The 21571-nt window shown below is 40.3% G+C and overlaps 1 protein-coding gene across 1 annotated transcript in view; it reads right to left on the bottom strand.

The window, feature by feature from the left end:
* Positions 1-21571, bottom strand: part of LOC110088936 (vertebrate ancient opsin) — a 134509-nt gene that overhangs the window by 101020 nt on the left and 11918 nt on the right. Inside the window, exon 2 of the mRNA XM_020811580.3 lies at positions 15067-15395. Coding sequence (XP_020667239.3) covers positions 15067-15395 — 329 coding nt within the window. The remainder of the gene's footprint in view (positions 1-15066; positions 15396-21571) is intronic.

The following is a 21571-nucleotide window of genomic DNA, read 5'->3' as shown; positions in this document are numbered from 1 at the left end:
ATGGGGGATGGGATGTGTATGCAACTTCCCTTCCGCTCCCCATTTAGGCAACAGGATACTAGCCAATATCATTTTCAAATATTTAATTCTACATTTATTTTTATTATGATGGCTGTTTGAAATACTTACTCAGACATAGTGTTATTAAGTGAAATGGATTCAACATGTTTCAGTTACCTGGCAACCTGAGAACTGTCAACCGTTTTCTCAAAAGCTACTGAAACAGGACAGGCAATGAAACAACAATATCAAGAGCATAAGAAAAAGGTCATATCTATACTAACAATGTAGAATTATGATTTCACATGTGCGGAACTACAGAACCGGCCTTACCATTAGGATAGGTAAAAGGAGAGCCAACTGCTGATTACTGTTATTCTATTTTTACAAGCAGGTACCAAAGAGTCATGGGATCATGAGGAGTCGGACACAACTTAACGACTAAAGAACAAGAACAAAACCAAAGAGTCAGGGATGTGGTGGCGTTGTAGGTTAAACCACACAGCATCTGAGCTGCAAGGATGTAAGACCAGCAGTTCGAATCCATGTGACAGAGTGAGTTCCCGTCACTTGTCCAAGCTCCTGCCAACCTAGCAGTTTGAAAGTATGCAAATGTGAGTAGATAAATAGGCACCGCTAAGGTGGGAAGGTATGACATTCCGTGTCTAGTCACGCTGGCCACATGACCACGGAAACTGTCTTTGGACAAATGCTGGCTCTATGGCTTGGAAATAAGGATGAGTACCACCCTCTAGAGTTAGACACGACTGGACAAATTGTCAGGGGGAACCTTTACCTTTACCTTTACAGAAGAGTTAAGTTGGATAGCTCAGTTGTTTAGGTGTCTGAGTCTGAAACCAAAGACTGGGAGTTTGATTCCCCACTGTACCTACTTGACAGCGGCTGAACTCATCTATAGTGTACCTTCCAGTTGTGCAGTTCTAAGATTCTAAAAGCGATTTGTCAGATTTTCTGCTTCAGGGGCCAAAACAGTATAACAACCTTGGGTACTGTGCATCTTGACTAGGATAGATTGCTGCTTTGTACTAGGCAGATGAAACATTCTTGTGATGCCAGTGATTTCCAGTCTTGGGTAACCTGGGTATTCTTGGACTGCAATTCTCAGAAGCCTTCATCACCAGCTGTGCTTGCCAGGATCTCTGGGAGATGTAGTCTATAAACACCTGGTTGGGAGCCACTGCTCTAAGCTATAGGCACAGGTGAAGTTCTGCGTTGAGAGGTTTAGTACATTCTGATCAAATCAGTTGTTGGTACAATTAGTAGCAGCATCAACTATTTCATGAGCTGGTTCACTTCATGAAATACAGGGCAACATAAACCTAAGTCCATGTTGCAACCCTAGTGTTATCTCCCCTATACCTCAAGAGTACTTTATTGATTTTTCAATACTTTCTTTCCTCAACAAGATTTTATTGATTTTTCCTATGCTTGATAAAAACCATAACTGTCAAAAAGATTGCTCGTTTTAGATCACAGATTTCTTACCAATAGAGTTCCTGGGAAGGGACAGATAAATGAAAATATTAATACTTCCTAGAATCAATTGAAAAGTAAGAAAATCGAGATTGTTTTTGTTTAATAAAAATGAAATAAAATGAGCTAAACTAACAAAAAATGTTTAATTTAGGTATTTCTGCTTGTTGGACCGAATTATTATCTTCAGAGAACTAATAGGCATAGACTTAATTTGGATTTCATATGCACCTTTATACAGAAAAAGATTTATTTGGCATAATTTTCATTTATCTTTCAATATAATTTCTATTTATCTTTGAAATAATTTGACAGCATATCATCATACAAAAGCCAAACTGATTACTTCAGAAAAACAGCACATTAAAAAGAACATTAATGAATGTTGACATTTACAGCAAGGCAGAAGAGGCGGCTGATACATGTCCCATCAAAAATTGCACCCAGGAAATTAAATTAAACACAAACAATTTACAACAAAGAAATCTGTCAAGAAAAGATTCTCTGGAACAATCACCTTCTAACTCCATCACGTCAGTAACACATTTTCATAGATAATTTTTAAAAGCAAATGGTGTATCATCTGGCTTCGTATGGTAAGCCCCCCCCCCCCCGCCCAGGAAATAAATAGAGTTGTATGTATGCAGAGTAATATCAATACCTCACTATTGACTTGTACCCCAACTTTTCCTACAGCAGGAACCCCAAATGGTGAACATATAATCATATATACCTCCCCCAGTTTTTAGGGTTATACTGTAGATAGATTCAGGATGTCTTAACAGTTGCCCTTTTTTCCAAGTAACTTTATTAGCTCTGTTAAGTTATCAGAGAAAGTCAGCAGTCCTTAGAGGTCCTAGGAAGGTTACCAATAAAAATTCATTGCCCCTGGTTGCTGCTTTACCCTAGCTTCTTCCTGGGTCAATCAAGATTTACTAAGTTCCCTGCAGGGCCATCTGTGTGTGTGTGTGTGTGCGTGGGTGGGTGTGCGTGTGGCGCGCGCACACACAAAGAGACAGAACGAGAGAGAAAGAGAGTTTTTATCTACTTGTATTTTCATCTTTCCCTTAGAGCCAGATTAGTCCATTATTTTGAGGTAAAAATAGCAAGGGATTTAACAGCATCAAAAGCTATCTACAGAAAAAAAGAATACAGAATCTATATACACCCTGCCAGCTTCACCTTTATTTATTTGATTGATTGATTGATTGATTGATTGATTGATTGATTGATTGATTGATTGATTGATTGATTGATTGATTGGATTACTATCCCACCCATCTAGACCAAAGGTCTACTCTGGGTAGTTTTCCATTTGCACATCACACACAAAAAACTAAATCCACCTTCTGTGGACTTAAAATGCACCCTGTGGCTCTCGTGTAAATTAAAGCAAGATGTAGTCTGCTAGGGGTATTAAGGAAGGATGATGTTTTGGTTTTTACAGAAAGTAAAGTTATTCATATATATATATAAATTCATAAGGTTATTAAATAGTTAAAAGTATGCCCAATTTTAAGGCACACATTAACTCCATTGTCTTTCTCCTATCATAATTCATTATTGGATATAACCCTACCCCTCTGCAGGTGACATCCAGCAATAATAAACTCATGACTGGGAAAGTAAGATCCTATATGCTAGATTTGCTCCTGACTTCCTTTAACTAGATTTGCCTATACAGAGACAAGCTCTATTGGTGCAGGTTTTCATTGCAGTCTATAATCTGTCTTGTTTGTTGTGTGACAAGTGCATGGACAGAAAGAAGCATGGCATGTTAACTTGTACATCATGCATCATCTCTGATGGTGATCAGGTTAGACCAGATCTTCTCACACATATACATATTATCACAAGAAGGTGAGATGCTCATGGTCTGAGGGGAGCCACTGACCCCCACATTTTGGATGGTGTGCTCCTTGCTCCACTGGTGTTCATGAGAGAGAAGGGCATACTTTCCCCAAGGCTTGTACATTTATTTCGTATGTTAGTGTAGACAAATAAACTGTGTCATACAATGCACACAAATTATACAACAACAATTGAACTGCAGAGCTTGAAGAGACCCTATGGATCATTGAGTCCATCTCCCTGTTTTGGGGAGAATTGAACTACCAACCAGATCCCTAAACTACTGACCTATCCAGCAGCACCATGCAACTTCAGCCTCTCACCACAGAAGAAGTGTTTCTGTGGACATTTTTGTTTTGCTTTAGTCATGAGCCACCTACAGACAAAATCCTTCTCTCCCGCCACCCCCCACCTTGCAAAAGCCTGGTGAGGGAATTGCAAATCATCAGCAGGCAGGTGAAATGAAAGAACTTTCTTGTGAAGTTGGACTTACTTTTGAAAATAAAAAACTCCAACAAGAGTAAATAATCCCTTTATCAGGCCACGAAAATATTTAACAGGCAAGCTTTCACCTACAGCAGGACCCCTTCTTAAGGCTGGGTATTGCAGAGCTTACGTGGGTGAGGGAAAAATTGGAAAAGTCCACATTTCTTCTCAGGCAATACAACACAAATTCTCATTACCTATGTCTGTAGACAAAGGGTTGCCAGTGACTGAGTACATTTTTTGTTCTCTTGTGTCAAAGCCTAAGGCTCCTGGTTGGATGAAAGCAAAGGTGTGCTTTTTGTCAGATAAAGTGACTGTTTTGACATTCTTTTCCGTGGCAGAGGAAAGCAGCGGGGGAGGGGGGAGGTTTGCTTTTGCTTTGAGCAACAGCTTAGCGGGCCTCCAGCAACACAGCAGCAATTCCTTCACAACTAGGGATCAACCGGCTCATAGGGATGGTTTCATATACAGTGCCAATCCTGAGGGGCCATTCTGCAACTATAAAGGTGTTGCCAGGGAGCTGCAGAAGACAGCCAAGCAAACAGTATTTTTTTAAGGGAGGAAAGAAATCCTTTCCTTACTTGTGAATTAAAAGTAAACTTACCTAATTCAAATGAAAATTCTTAAGATGTCAACCATCCCACAAAGACTAAACCAATGTGGTTAGAGTGTTGGACTGCCACTGAGGAGGCCCACATTAATACTGAGGAAGAACCATGAAATTTGTTACTTTTATCTCACAGAAAACCAAAAAAAGCTTTAACATCGTATTTGGGCACTTACTCATAGGGTTGTTGTGAGGATAATGTGGGGTGGGAAGGACAGCCATATACTCTGCATTGAGCTGACTCATGGAAAGGCAGAATGCATTGAAATGCATCATTTATACCCTGTAGAGATGGGCATGAATTGCTTTGTGCTGTGTCATCTCAAATCAATGGCATGGCACCACAGGTGCTGTGAATTCCAATCTCCCACCTCCCCCACTCACCAGCCAGTGTGTGTTCCCCCCACTCACAAGCCAGCATGTGTTGCTTTTCTCTTGCTTTTTGCACTACTGCCCAGTTGCAGCAGGAGCATCTGCTTCCTTCCTCTGCCTCCTCTGGCAGCTGCCCACTCAGATGAGGAGGCAGGGTAGAGATTCCTGCAGCACAGCTTTTGAGTGGGAGCTGCCAGAGAGGGCAGAGGAGAGAAGCAGATGCTCCTGCTGCAACTGGACAATCATGCAAAGAGCAGCGTGCACCAGCTGGTGAGTGGGGGAGCCGGCCAAGGGATGGGAGAAGGAAACGCTTGGCACCTCTGGTGCTGGACCAACAACGTGATATGACACGGCATGAAGCAATCTGTGCCCATCTCTAATACCCTGCCTTTCTCTTGAAGAGGACCACACCAGCTTGCAATATTAAAACAGATATTAAAACCTAAAAATACAATAAATTGTTTCAGTATTAAAAAGCAATTAAAGCCAGATCATTTTAAAAACAGCTAAAATAATGTTAAAAACATAAAATATTAAAATACATTAAAAAAAAAACTATTTTAAAAAAACCAGTCAGCTTACTGAAGAAAGGCATACCTGAAAGGAGAGGTCTTTGCCAACTGGCTGAAGGACAGCAAAGAGGGGACCCCCCTGCCTGCTGTGGGAAGAAGTTCCACAGCTTTGAAGCAGCAACTCTCTTGTATTCTCACAAAATCAACTTGTGAAGGTGTCAGATCCAAGAGAAAGGCCTCCCCTGGTATTCTTAAAACCTAGACAAGCTCATCTACACGGATGCTGTCTTTCAAACAGCTTGGACTCAAGTCATTTAAGGCTTTAAAAGTCGAAATTAGCACTTTGACCTGGGATGCAGTGTAGCAATAAAAAACAAACTAATCATATTTGGGGGAAAAGATATTCACCAACCTTTGAAAGACCAAAAAATGAATTGTTCAAATACTTTTACAAAGCTTTTACTTTTATAAAGGGAATCTTGAGAGGAGTGGATCGTTCAATCAATAACTTAAATGTTATTGATTTAAACCCACTACTCTGCTATTTAAGTAGCAATGTTATCTGTCAGTGAGGTATTTTAAATGACCTCTCATGTTTATGCAAGCACATAATTAGGGATTAGGGAATAAACAGAAGAGCAAAATTCAGGAAGTGCATTCTTTCCACTGCAAAAGTGTCAGTGGGCAACAAAGTCTTGGCAAGACATCAGTTGCCTTGTTAGAATCTAGAAAATGTCTAACAGTATGCTATGTGGTGTGGCCACTGAACTCTTTAATTGATTTATTAATGCACTCTGTGGAGTGTCTCGCAATAAATACAAATTGTTTTTAGCTGAGGAACTTTATGGCTTTCTTTGTAAGGAGCTGTTTTATGAATATCAAAGGAAACACATGAGGAAGGACTGGGTTTAGGAAGTATCCCACATGGAGGTTAAAAAGCTGATTTAAAAGTCTTTATAAATAGGTCCCTTGGGAAGATGTCAAAAGCAAGTATTTTGGCCCTGAGGAAAAGGAATTTAAGTGAGTTCTGCTGCATTTTTTCCCCCAGGAGCTTTTCATTAACAACTTTAAGGTTTACTTTTTGATTGTATAGGAACATAAGCTATTAAATGCCAAATGGATAGTCAGCTACCCTGAGGTTATTAAAGTAGGAATTACTTGAGATAACTGCCACAATAACAGATACTAGAAAAATGACTTCATCAGGTGCTCTTCACTGCCACTTTGTACTATAAATTCAGCCACTTGTGTGTGACTACTAGGTTCATTCTTACTGCCAAAAAAAAAAAAGATACCTAGTGTGATGTAGTGAATAGAGTGATGGACTAGGACTCTGGAGACCGGGGTTCAAATCCCCATTTGGCCATGGAAACTCACTGGGGGTGACGCTAGTAAAGCCACACCTTAAATAGCTATCTCACTTACTTTGAAGCATCATCAAGATCACTGTAACTTGGTTCCAACTTGACAAACATAATCCAGAAGAGACCAGAACTGTCTTATGTCAAAAGCAATCAAATTCAGAGTTTTTTTTTATTAAAAATTACAAAGAAAAAGTAGGACGACCAGCAGCACCATTTATTATTGGTGTAAAGGCTTCTCTAGTCCAGGATTCTACTGTAATCAACCATAATTAGATATCACTGGAAAGTCAATGAGCAGAGCATAGAACAACAGATTCCTCCTTAAGCATGGGAAAGCTCATTGTTTTGTTTTACCATTGCCAGGAAGCCACCAGTCAGTGGCTATGCTGGCTGAGGGCTTCTGGGTATTGGAGCCAAAAAGGTAATTTTTGCAAGCTCTGCATCCTCCCAATTATATTTTCAGAAATTGGTGTGCTTTCTCTGTTTTAAAAGGTAGCATACAGAGCTATTCTCCTTAGTAGTTATTGCCTCACCTGAAGTGAATTTGAAAAGCCATTTAAAATCAACTTTAAAAGCCCATATAAATCAGTGGCCCTGGATACAATTTGTAGGAAAGAATGCAGAGGTTCACAGAGATTTATGTGAAGAAGCACTTTCTTTTATCTTCCCAGCATCTGAATCAGCTCCAGTGGATGGCCCTGGATTCAGCATTTAACACTGAGGAAGAGGGAAAAACATTTTTCTGCTTTGTTTGCACCATGGATAACTTTATACACCTCTGTTAAAATTCCCACCTTTAAAAAAAATCTACATCCCCCAAACACCAGATATTGTGACCTCACCTTTCCAAGTTGCTTCAGATCTTAAAAATGTTTTCCTTATCTTTTCCCATACCATTTCTAGATCTGCAACGTCAGTGCAGTTGATGCAATTTTTCTCTTTTTCCTTCTCTCTCTCTCTCTCTCAAAAAAAAATTACTGTGTTACTTGAGTGGGGGAATCAGCACAGAGGAACACTTGCATACAATTTAGGGGAAGGGCAAAAAAGTGAAATGTTCTAGGTAACTGGCCAAAGCACAATACAATCTTCTCAACTATGTGGGATGCTATGATGTTTGAGCTGTCTCCTGTGTAGTTCCCTTAAGACTATAATCATGCCCAAAATGACAAAAATTGCAATGGCCCCAGGGTAGAGGTGACTCATGTGTAATTCTCAGAGGACTTAAGCCTTCCTACCTATGTGAAATTCTGAAATCAGTTTAGTTGTATATGTAGAGGAAGGTTAACATTCAGATATCCATAATTTCACAGTTGATCTTCCCAGTTCTAAAACTGTGGTCTTTTTGTTAGGTGTTTCAGTATCCTGTCTATAGCTTCCACCCAGATTAGAGCCTGAACTATGTCATTAAGGAGCTAGGAGAGCAACTGTGGAGAACAAAAATGTTCCCTCAAGCAAATCTACATCATGACTTCCATAAGAAATATTCAATAAATAATGGGGCATTAACAGGACTAAGCAAAGCTGACCCCTTCACCAACTTGTTTCCAGGGCTTGAAATTGGAGTTCCTGTCCTATGCATGCTAACCACTAATACACACATTGTCATTAACAATTGACAAACTTATTAAAGATAAATTATGGACAGGAAAGGCCTCAGCTTTGATTGATTACAGCAGAATAGGACTAGTCTAGCAGCACTAGTGGAGTCCTACATCATGTAACCTATCTGGTAGCTGATGCTCCCCAATATCACATCCTTAATGGATTGGCAATCAGCCATGAGACACTAGGGCAGTGGTCAGGGAACAGGGATAAATTACCCCAAATGGGGTAAAAATGAAAATCCTGGGGGTAATGAACAAAGCGCTACCCCCCACTCCCACCCCCTGCAGCCAAACCTCAAACTGGAAGTCACCTCTCCCTCCTTCCTTGGTTGCGGCACTTGTAAATCCTTTGTTCTTTTAGAGATCGGAGATAAGGCAGCTTGATTGGTTACAGCTGTAGAACAGCCCTGGACAGTCACTCCAGTTTGTAAATGACTGCTTCCACCAGAGGTGACTGCAAACAGGAGGAGGGAAAGCTCCAGTTAAGGAGGAAAGGAAGGTGCAAGAGACTGACGGGTGGCTTCCTCAGCTTGTTTAAATGTATGTAGAAAATTGAGGGAGGGAGGGTGTGTGTGTGTGTGTGTGTGTGTGTGTGTGTGTGTGTGTGTGTGTGTGTGTGTGTGTGTGTGTGTGTGTGTGTGTGTGTGTGTGTGTGTGTGTGTGTGTGTGTGTATGAGAGAGAGAGACTGACTCAAAACTATAAAAAAAGGAACAGGCAAGGAGGACGGGGGTCTTGAATTAAGGGGGGGAAGGGTGGCTTCATCAAGCTTGTTTAAATGTAATGAAAGGAAATGGACACACTGAACTGAAGCAACTAATTGTTGAAAATTGGGGGAGGAAGGGTTTGTATGTGCATGTGCGAGAGAGAGAGAGAGAGAGAGAGATGGAGACAGAGACAGATAGACTTGATTCTTTCATAAAACCATGAATAAAGGAACCTTCTAAAATATAATCTCCACTGCATTTAGCTCTGCAGTTTCTGCTAAGAACAACAGAAGTTGAAGTGTGTAGCAATCATATTACTCTATTTCTCATCCCCAAAGCAGACAATAGTATCATAGTTTATTCCCAAAATCTGAATCCCAGTTTTTCTGCTCCTGGTCCTACTTTGACTGCAGCATCAAACAAAAGACTGTGGGCTTCTTTATTCTTTATTCAATCCATCCCATGTGCAGCCTTCTTCTTTTCCTACTGCACTGCACTTTTTCATGTATTGCTGCCTTTTCTTTTTTTCAAAAGAGTTTTATTTTATTTAAACATATAAATACAAAACATCTATCATTCAAAAAAACTACAACAATAAAGAGAAAAAAAAAGAGAAAAAATAATCCAAAATAACCCCACCACTTCCCCCTTCAGAGGACAAAGAATCCAACCTCATTTGGATCCCAGATTTCCCAGGTTTCCAGTGAGCCTTGAAAAAAGTAATAAACACAAAACATTTTGCCCTAAACTTTTGTCTTTTCCTGAGCCCAAACATATATTAAGTTCCAACTTTGTTTTACATAGTCCAGTGAGCTTGTCTTCTTATGATGCCACTATAGTAGAGTACCCTTTCTTTGGTTATTATAGCTTCTAGTAAAAGCTCACACTAAATTTGCTTTACTTACCTTTCTGACAAGTCATAATAGGTTTGTCATCACTTTCCTCCCAAGAAACAGGCATCTTTTAATTTCATGGCTGCTCTCCCCATCTGAAGTGATCATGGAGCCCAAGAAAGTAAAATCTGTCACTGCCTTCATATCTTCCCCTTCTATTTGCCAGGATAGGTTTGTTCTCTTTGCAGTCCAGGGGACTCTCAAGAGTCTCCTCCAGCACCACAACTCAAAAGCATTAATTCTTCCGCGGTCAGCCTTCTTTATGGTCCAGCTCTCACTTCCATACATCGCTACTGGAAAAACCATAGCTTTGACTATGCGGACCTTTGTTGGCAAGGTGATATCTCTGCTTTTTAAAATGTTGTTTAGGTTTCTCATCGCTTTCCTCCCAAGAAGCAGGTGCCTTTTAATTTCGTGGCTGCTGTCACCATATGCAGTGATCATGGAGCCCAAGAAGGTAAAATCTGTCACTGCCTCCATATCTTCCCCTTCTATTTGCCAGGAGGTGATGGGACCAGTGGCCATGATCTTAGTTTTTTTTATGTTGAGCTTCAGACCATTTTGGCGCTCTCTCCTTTCATCTTCATTAAGAGGTTCTTTAATTCCTCCTCACTTTCTGCCATCAAAATGGTATCATCTGCATATCTAAGGTTGTTGATCTTTCTTCCCGCAATCTTAATTCCAGTTTGGGATTCCTCCAGGCCAGCCTTTCGCATGATGTATTCTGCATATAATTTAAATAAGCAGGGAGACAATATACAGCCTTGTTGTACTCCTTTCCCAATTTTGAACCAATCAGTTGTTCCATATCCAGTTCTAATTGTTGATTCCTGTCCCACATATAGATTTCTCAGGAGATAGATAAGATTCTCAGGCACTCCCATTTCTTTAAGAACTTGCCATAATTTGTTGTTGTCAAAGGCTTTTGCATAGTCAATGAAGCAGAAGCAGATGCTTTTCTGGAACTCTCTGGCTTTCTCCATAATCCAGCACATGTTAGCAATTTGGTCTCTAGTTCTTCTGCCCCTTCGAAATCCAGCCTGTACTTTAAGAATTTGCCATAGTTTGCTGTGGTCCACACAGTCAAAGACTTTTGCGTAGCCAATGAAGCAGAAGTAGATGTGTTTTTTTTGAACTCTCTGGCTTTCTCCATAATCCAGCACATGTTAGCAATTTGGTCTCTAGTTCCTCTGCCCCTTCGAAATCCAGCTTGTACTTCCGGGTGTTTTCGGTCCACATACTGCTGAAACCTACCTTGTAGGATTTTGAGCATAACCTTGATAGCGTGTGAAATGAGTGCAATTGTATGGTAGTTGGAGCATTCTCTGGCACTGCCCTTCTTTGGGGTTGGGATGTTGACTAATCTTTTCCAATCCTCTGCTGAGTTTTCCATTGATGATGATAAAAAATAGTGCACTGGTCCTTTGATATCGGGCTGTGGCACCAGGGTGGGTGACATGACCTTTAGCCTGGTTTGTTCCTTTTTGCACACCACACACAGAATGATTAAAGTGGTAGGAAAAGCCGCCCCCCCAACTCTGTGTTGGCTATCTCTAGCAAGCATGTCATTGCTAGCACCACTCTGGCAGCCACTGATGATGATCAAATCCTCTGCGAGCTAGCAAAAATTTAATGCAACTTGCTAGACACATTGGACACCTTGCTACTCCCTATTCTCCATGGCTGGAGTGCAATGTGTTCCAGCAAAAATAGTGCACATCTTTATTAAATTTGGTGCATCCTGCTAGTCCGGTACATAGCCTGGCAGCCACTGATACTGATGATATATCCTACTAGTTTGGTACACAGCCTGTGTAGATTCAATAATATTTTGAATTCAAATCCTTTCAAATCAAAGGGATAATGTCAGCGTATATAAATTTTTGGGGGGGTAAAATGTAAAAATGTTCCCTGACCCCTGCACTAGGGGAAACCAATGGTACTCAATTGTGGAGGGCTGTGACAGCTCTCCTAACTGGGCAACCCTTGTCCGTTCCCTACTCCTTAATCCCCAAATGGGGGATCCCAAGCTTTGGACAGGGCTGACTTACCACCTGCCTTACCTAGGATCTGCTCCTATATGCAAAACTGCCTCTCACTGTAACCAAAAAAGCTGCAACAAAATTTATACCTGTACAATCCCCTTCTTTGCTATCTGGAAGTTGAGTCATAGCAACTGGAATTCTTTCTTGTTAGGTTGAAACCTTTCGCTACTCTCCCAGGCAGCTTCTTCAGTCTGAGGAGAGTTGGTAGGAGAGCCCTGATATATCCTCCACATGGGTTTCATTTTCCCCTGGTCTGAATAGGCTCCTTAGAAAGACAAAGGACTGGAGGTGAGTGATAATCCCACTTCTGTCCTTTCTCTTTCAAATGAAGGAACACTGCTGATTATGGTCCTGAGCCATTGTCCCTCCTGTGCTGGGCCATTCTCCTGTTTAGTGGCTGTTTGGTTTCTCCAGTGCAGAGCTCTGAACACTGCTCTTCAAATTGGACCACATATACTCTATTGCTCCTGTTGTGTTTTTGTGTCCAGTCTTTGGGGTGGATGTTCTTCCGTTGGCTCCAAAATGGGCCTTTAACAAGGCAAATGTCATGACCACCCTGGAGGACAATGGAACAGTGGGACACAGTGCTGATGGAAGAACCTGGTAATTCCTTACATGGCTGGTGTGTCTAAAAAGCTCAAAAGGATTTTTGGTAATCACCACATACCACATACGCTTCACACCGGCAAACACATTAAGGCAGAGATTCAAATACCCAAAAGACCAGACAAGAAAGAAGTCCAGTTGCCATGACTCATCTTCCTGAATGACTGAGAATCTTCACAGATACACCTTTCTTTGCTACTATACTACATCTTTACAGTTATATTAAATCAACATGTATTACATGAAAGGAATGGATGGGCAAAGTCTTAAGAAAGTTCAGCTAGAGCACAGTGTAGCGTTCAGCCCTGCCCTCACCTGTCCATCACAGCTGAGCAGTGGAAAAGGAGCCAAGGAGTGAACGGAAGGTGGTGATAAAGGGGGAGGTGCTGGGATATAAAGGGGGGGTGTATTGAGTATGAGAGGGAGTTTGGGAGAGATCTGTGAGTCTGTGAAAGAGTGAGCCAGAAAGTGAGTGAGAGCAGAGTTCTGTGTGTCAGTGAGTTCAGTGAGTGAGAGAAATTGATTAGCAACTTGTCATTTACCTATTATATGTTACTGATCAAATAAACAAGTTTAAGTTTCAAAGCAACACATGTCTCAGTAAATAATTGGTACTGAATTGGTATTGGTGGCAGTAACTAAAGAAGAAGAGTGAGCACCTCCTGAAGGCCTGAGATAATAGAGGCTTCAGCGCACTCGCAACACACAGCCATGGAGTTTCTTATATACCCTCCTGATGGACCATTTCCCTCCTGTCTGCCAGACAAGTTCTGCCTCTACAACAGCTATGCAATGATTGGCTGGGTTACTCCAGCCAATTCCTCTTCTGTCTGGCCAGATTTTGATTCCTTCAACCAATCACCATCCCCCAAGCACCAAGTTTCTATGGAATCCTGGGAACATGGTACCCATTCCTTCACACAGCCAAGGAGTAAACAAAAATAGTTTTTTGAGTGAAAGCAGTGTGGGTTCAATTCAGATCTGGAACATGAAACAGATGCCTAAGCTCAGAATTCTTTGATTCTAATTGTATATTTGCATGAGGCTCAGAATCAATGGATTTCGGGATTATAGAAAAAAATGCAAAGTTGATCCTGAACACACACACACAACATGGCCAGTCCATAAACTTTAACCAACTTAATTTCCAGTCCTTGAATGGAAAAAAGAGCTGTGAAGAAAGAACCATGCCCATTTGAAACAAAGGTGTCAACTGGAGAGTGCTTAATTAAAATAATAGTCATCTGTAGATCAGAACCCAGAAGCAAATACTGCAAGAAAAAGAAGAGTATCTATTGCATGAGTTACATCAGCAGCATGATTCACTTGTACATGGTGGAGAAAGCAGCCATACCTCTTGATCCCAAACTATTGGGACAGTCAAATCTTCTCATCTCACCCCATCCAACCATAACAATAAGATGATGGCTTGTGTTCTCTTTTAGTGTACAAAATACCTATGATCATATGGTCCCCATAAATAGCTGGCCTTTATCCCTGTCCATGATCTCACAGCCAAAAATTATTAAGTGCTCAGCTGTGCATGGGCAATTTATAGATTCAAACAATCACAGAACAGTAAAGCTGGAAGGGCCCCAAGGGTCGAAGACCATTTTGTTCCCTAGGTAAGGAATAGATGACTATTTCTTCCCCAGAACTGTTCTTCTTGAGGCTGCTCTTAGACTTCTGTGCTTCTAAATCAGCCTTCCTGAACCAAGTGCGTTCCAGATTTGTTATAGGAAAATTCCCATCATCTGGAAGGAACCGTGTGGAGGAATCCTGCCCTAAATCATGATGGTTCTGTGAACCTGCTATCTGATTGTCTCAAAAGATTAGCTTGTCCATTTTGTTTTTATTTTGGTATTGGTTTTAGTTTTGGTTTTGGCAGTGTGTTTCGGGAGTTTTTTTTAAAGCAGTTTTGGTTTTTATGTATTTTTTTTTTAATTGATGCATTTAGTTCAGTTAACCCTCAGGTTCACTACAACTACATGGGAAATTTTAAAAATGAGCATATGCAAACGAATCCACACATGCCATCAGAAATGGCCATGTATTTCCTGCAACTTTACTTTCATTCTGTCTTTCAGGGTTTAATGTTGGTTGCCAAATCAAGACTCTTCCTTCAATGAGCTTTAGCAGTGTATCCTCTAGCAGTGGTTCCCAATCTTTGGTACCGATATATTCTTGGATTAAAACTCGCAGAAGCCTTCACCATTAGCTCTACTGGCCAGGATTTCTGGAAGTTTTCATCCAAGAAGATCGAGACACCCAAGGTTGGAAACCATGGCTCTAAAGGGTGAAGTCGCCTGTTTCAGATGCAGATGACTCTGGAATTCATTACCAGTCATGCTAGAAATGCTATTTTTCATCATGTGTGAATCAAATATTGTATCCGTTCCTTTCCTACAAACACTTCCTGTAGATGCTTCTCTACAATATACCATGGAAGCATTAAGACAGTGCCTCCTTCCATTCCACGCACATTGAAAGCGTTGATGCTGAAAAGTAGGTTGAGGGATCCACTCACCTGCTTGATGGTACACAGGAGCTTCCCATAGCAGTACACAATAATGAAAAAAGGAATCACGAGACAAAAGATGAAGAGGCAAATTATGTAAGATGTATTGTTAGCATCCTTTGAGTTCCAGTTAACCGAACATGTTGTGCCTGGTCCTTCAGGTCCATAGCTACTCCATCCAAAAAGGGGCGGTAAGGACCAAAATAAAGAATAGATCCAAGACAGTAAGATTCCCATCCATACTTTCTTATAGTTTGTGGCATCTGCTTCTGTTGTTCCCATCATTGTGCAGTATCGTTCATATGAAAGCACAGCCAAGGATATAAGTGAGACCGTACCTGGAAGGGGAACAACACATTGTTTTGTTTTATTTTATATCATTATTATTTAAGCCAACAAATGCAACTTAGGTGTTGCAAATAGAAACCTTACATAAGAAACTCTCTTTGCTGAAAGAAAGAAAAAGATTTAAGCCTGGATTACTATTTCAAATTAAACCTGAGCTCTCACTAGAGGCTCAATGCCTAAACATGGGTGATTATACCTAGGACATAGGAGAAGTTAAGACTCTCTGCCAAGGACAATAATGTTGAGTAGAACTGAGAGCAACGGGGGTGGGGGTGGGGGTGGAGAAAGACTGAACACAGGATGGACTGACTTAGTAAAGGAAGTCACAGCCTTGAGTTTACAAGACCTAAAGAGGGTTGCTAATAAGAGGATTTTTTCCAAGCTCATTAACTCATAGGACCATCATCATAAGTCATAAGCAATGTGATAACACAAAGCAACAACCTAAATGCATCACACCAGAGCTAGATGCCTAAAACTCACTGACTCATTTCCCCCCACATCCCACAATCAGTTTTTTCAAGCATTGATTTGGAAAAGTTATTTTTATTTTATTTACTTTTATTATTTATAATATTGTTACTCCACCTTTCTCCTAGGCAGCTTGTATCAGTAAAAGACAATATTTAAAAGCTAAAAACAGTACATACACAAATGTTTACAAAGAATCAAACAGATGGCGTACTGAAAATGGTAAACAAAATCAACACCAAAAACAGATTCAAAGCAACAAGGCACAACACACAACACTCCATTTAACAACCCATCTCGAACAGACAAGGGAAAGCTTGTCTGAAGAGAGAGACTTTCATCTGCTTGCACAAGGATAGCAAAGATGACACTGGCCTGGCCTGCGCTGGATGGAATTCCAGAGTTCTGGGTGCAGCTACAGAGAAGGCCCTCTCTCATGCCCCCACCGAATGCACCTGTGAAGGTGGTGGGACCGAGAGAAAGGCTTCCTCTGATGATCTTAGCATGCAGGCAGGCCCATAAAGAGAGACACAGTCATTGAGATGGCTTAGACCCAAGCTGTTTAGGGATTTATAAGTGAAAACCAGCACTGTGAATTGTGCCAAGAACCAGATTGTTAGCCAATGGAGCTACTGTGAATCGCTGTTACCAGCCCGACCTAACAATCTGGCTGTAGCGTTCTGGGTCCCCTGAAGTTTTCAAACTCTTTCCAAAGGCACCCCACATAGTTAATTCACTGAATGTCCCTAAAGTAAATTGCAAATGGAGAGCTTTTAATGAATTCTGCACAAAGCTTTAGGCACAAGAAACAAACTTGCCACAGTGACTTCCATGTCCTTTGCATGTCACACATCAGGAAAAGGACACTGAAGGAGAAAGAAGGCTGTGTACAAATAAGTTCTCTAGATAAGAATGAAGCCCTTCCTTTCATCTTCAGTCTCTGCTTCACATAGACATAATTACAGCCTTTTGCCTTACACTAATCCTTCCTATTGTCACCAGGAATAGCAACAATTCAAAAAAGGCATTCAGGTTATTGGGGTTTATGTCTGTGACATGAGAACAAAAGTGTGGCAAGGATCCCCACTAATTCCACGGTTTTTTAGTAATGCAGTTATTAGGACTCCATGTAAATGACGGATGAACACAGACCACCATAAAGACACAGTTTGTTGCATGTAAAAGAAGGACTGCCAAGTCCTTATTTGGTAGTTCCTCTTATCTTCAACAAGATGAGGCTTAGTAGCAATTCAGACAGTAAGTGTGTGCTTGGACGTGTGTGCACGCGGAGGCACATGTGCAACACATACACAGGGATGTGAAACTTTTAAAGGCAAGATATTAGAAAGGAAGAAATGCCATCAACATATCCTGGAAGTGAGGAGACAAAGCATAACTAACTAACAACAACTTAAAATGCATTTGCTGGAAGAACATTAAACTATACATCAGCAAGAACATTAAACTACAGTTGTTGTGATGTGTGTATCTATCTATCTATCTATCTATCTATCTATCTATCTATCTATCTATCTATCTATCTATCTATCTATCTATCTATCTATCTATCTATCTATCTATCTATCTATCTATCTATCTATCTATCTATCTATCTATCTATCTATCTATCTATCTATCTATCTATCTATCTACTGTATCTATTCAGCCAGCCAGCCAGCCTCTCCTCCAAGGTGGCACATATGGTTCTCATCTGATCTATGTTTTACCAATAAAGCAATCTCATGCATTAGGTTATGCTAGGAGAGTGTGAATAACTCAGATTTATGGATAAGTAGGGGTCTGCATCAAAGCCTTCTCAGTTCTAGAGCAACACTGACCACTAAACCATGTAGTAACAGCACGTATTACTCAACACTTCAGCATTCTGTACCTTTTTCAGACTTTCCAAATGTTATGTTTGGACTGGCAATGTTCTCTAAAATATACCTCCTTCCTTGTATGCCCTTTATAAGCAGACATTAACTAAAAATGATGGATAAAAAAACCCAATTAGCAAGCAAAAAAAAAAAAAAACAGACTGCACTTTGCCCATCTCTTTCTAATGAATGAATGTAGATTAGGGTTTGAAAGCAAAACATTTTTGCCACCCTCCAAACTGCTCATTGTATCCCAGAGTAAGCCAAACATAGCCTGGGGACCACATGTAGAACTCAGGGGTCCAATTGTGCCCAAAGCACCTACTGGCCCCAGTAGTGAGAAACTGCTTGATTCCTACAGGAAGCATAGGTTGCAACTATGCAAGGTTTCTGGATCTTAATGATCCTTTTTCCAAATCTAGAAGTGATTTCTGATCACTTCCAGTTTTTTGTTGTTTTTTGTTTTGTTTTGTTTTTGGGTGGGAGGAAGGTATCTCCTGGGGTTCAAACCAATGAAAGGGATAAAAAAGAACCTAGCAAAAAGTCTCATTTGCACTCAATAAACCACATGACGAGTTTCTGATTTGGGGGGTTAAGGGTATGGGAGGCTGTGGGCTCCTGGGCCCTAAATACCTCAGAGGCTAGTTCTAACACTGTAAGAAATCAAAATGTAAAAATAGGAAATGCCAACCAAAGATGTACACCTTAGGTTTCCCCAGCTAGAAAACCAGGTTGTGCATCTTTATCAGATTTAACAGTCTAAGGACTACAATTTGAATTAAAAGTGATAATTTTACATGCTTGTTGACATTAAACAGTCAAAAAACCATGTTACAGAGAGGAAAGGGATTTGAAATCGAACGTCTGAAAATAGATCAATAGTAGGAAGAAGGCTGAATCAGCACAAACATGTTGATATTGAATCTTTTATGGCCTCCTACTCTCTATGTATGACAGTCTCTCTCTCTCTCTCTCTCTCTCTCTCTCTCTCTGTGTGTGTGTGTGTGTGTGTGTGTGGTGTTTACAGTGCACTACTTCCTAATCCTTCTGTCTCCCTATGATCTTCTTAATATTTCATTCTGGTTTCTTTTCCTAAATATTAACCATTGCCCCTGGAAACTGACAAAATAACATTTTAATTTGTATAGTTCAGCACATGTAGCAAAGGAGAGAGGCAGCCTATCTTCCTTCCATGTTTTAAATTGAAATGTTATTGTTCATACACAAACATATAGTGAGAAGGGAAGACAGAAAGGGAGGGAGAGACAGACAGAGAATTATTAACATCAATACATGTGAACATAAGTGAATACTTTTGTTATATCCTAAAAAAATGTTTAGAAAATACTTTTTCACAACTTTCCAGGGCTGGCTGCAAGGAAGAAATATAAATGAGGAGAAGATCCTGGACCTCCACTTAACTAGATGTAGAGGCGCATACATTCAAAACACCCGAAAAAAATAAATTTTAGTAGCTTTTCACATTGCATTGGGAATTTTCTGCTGGAGCATTTTTTACAACTCAGATTTTGTCTATGGTTTCTGTGACTAGGACGGACTTTTCTGGGCTGGGATGATTGTTTATCTATCCAGCAGTAACCAATCATTCCTTCTTGCTCTTCAAATTCAAAGAGAGCTCCGCCTCATGGAGCAGTAGTTAAAAAAATGCTGTACTGCAGCCAAAACTGTCCTCATGACCTGGGGTTGAATCCCAGGTAGCCAGCTCAACGTTGACTCAGCTTTCTATCCTTCCGAGGTCAGTAAAATGAGCACCCAGGTAACAGTGGGGGACAATGTGTAGCCTGTATAATTAACTTATAAACTGTTGAAAGAGTGCTTTCCTATCAGCACTTGACTCTCTTTTCTTTCTCATGTTTTTGTGTTAACAATATATATACAGTATGTTATGTTGGAAGCCGCCCAGAGTGGTAGTTATTGAGACTTTACATACCAGTTAATGAGAAAGGGTGGAATTTGGGGAACTTGTAGCTATTCTCCTGTCTTGATCTCTGTAGAATGTACATCATATTATATTCAGATAGAGGTTTCATTTTCCTCTGTGTTTATCCTTAAAACAACACCATGCCAAATGGCACCAGCCACGTGCAAAGTATTACAAAGCATATCTGAGGGATCTCTTCAGGTTGCAGCAACACCAAACTATATCTGCAAACCAGCTTCATGTTGCAATCTTTAAAACAGTCCAAGTAGGACTGAACATTCTCAGCGGGCACAGACTGTGAGTTGAAGGAACAGAAAACAGTGAGGGAAGGGCGTGGAATGTGTAGGATTCTAAACATAATTATTGTCAGAATCTTACAGGTTCAGCTTCTAAGTCTAAATATTCTAAAAACATTCTCCAGTGATTGGCATGTTGCTATATATGACTCAGGTCAGAACCTTTCAGTCCAGCTTTTCAAGGAATATGCAAATGTGGGATAAAATTATCATAAAAGGAATCTGAAGATTTCTTCACTTTTGGGGTCAGATGTGTTCGGGTGAGTGGGTGCAACTCAACTTACACTCAAGAAGATATACGTTTTTTCAAAAAGATTAGAGAGAGAGAAAGCTTCCTCATGTTTCCTACGTGTCTTTTACGTGCTTTGTCCTGTGCTCATCTTCCTTCAGCCTTAGAAGGCTATTCTTAGAGCTGCTGATGTTACTTCCTTCCTTTTCACACATTTCTTGTTGTCCCTCCAAGGTAAAGACACCTTGCCTATTTTCTAGAGATGAAAGGGGTAGCCATGACCCCTGACATCCCCAACTAAATAAGTAATAACTAGGACTTCTATCACCTTTCCTACCTGACGTGCATCTCTCTGACGAGTCCCAAGTTTTCTTATTTTCTTAGAAGGAAGTGCAGATATGCACTTTGGTAACCCTTTGAGTTTGAAATGGCCAAAACCACAAGTTAATGTTGTTCTTGTCCCACTCTTTTGCTTACTCTACAACAAGCTTCAGACTGAGTCATGTTTTAGAAGAGACCCACTAAAATCAATTAGACATTGGTTATAAATAACAAAACAACATTTCTAGACAAATAAACTTTATTATTAACTAATTTTGTGAAAACTAAGCAAGCTATCTTGTAAGATGAAGACTAATGACAGTGCCACTAGCATTACTCTCCAGCCCCATCTAATGCAAAGAGAATAAAAGGAACAAGATATATGTAAAAATTGAACAAGGCACAACTGGGCCATAGTGTACTGCATCCACAGGGAAAATCAGTATTTGAAAAAAGTACCAGGAGAGAGTGACTGACACAATGTATTTGAAAATGACATGACAAAGTCATTGTTTAGTATATGTGATATTATAAATTGTGAGTAAGTGTTGTTTTGAATGTCAGTGTTTGTCCATGACTCCTTTGAATGTAGACTACAATGCTGTCTAGCAAAATAACCTAGATTTCAGTCAAAGTACAGTGTTACATGGAGTGTTGGTGGTATGCCATGATAATATCTGACAGCCACTATGGTGTATTGGACAGAGAGAGTCAGACCAGGACCCAGGAAACCCAGGGTTCAAATCTTTGTTTGGCCATGAAAACCCATGAATGTAAAATGGAAATGGTAAACAATACTGTAGACTTTTCATATACCTTGGAAATCCTTTTAGAGTTACTTTAAAGTAGGAAGTGACTTGATCACACATGACAACAATATGAGCTTAGGGTTTATCTATCTTGAAAAAAAGACCATCTTGATTTTGCAGGTAAAAGCATATCCAATACGTACATCTAAACATGTATTTATTTATTTATTTATTTGTTTGTTCGTTCGTTCGTTCGTTCGTTCGTTTGTTTGTTCGTTCAT

This window comes from Pogona vitticeps, chromosome 3 (genome assembly GCF_051106095.1).
Source record: "Pogona vitticeps strain Pit_001003342236 chromosome 3, PviZW2.1, whole genome shotgun sequence".
Classification (NCBI taxonomy): domain Eukaryota; kingdom Metazoa; phylum Chordata; class Lepidosauria; order Squamata; family Agamidae; genus Pogona; species Pogona vitticeps.
Note: the sequence above shows the minus strand (reverse complement) of the source record. Positions and strands in the feature narration are given on the sequence as shown.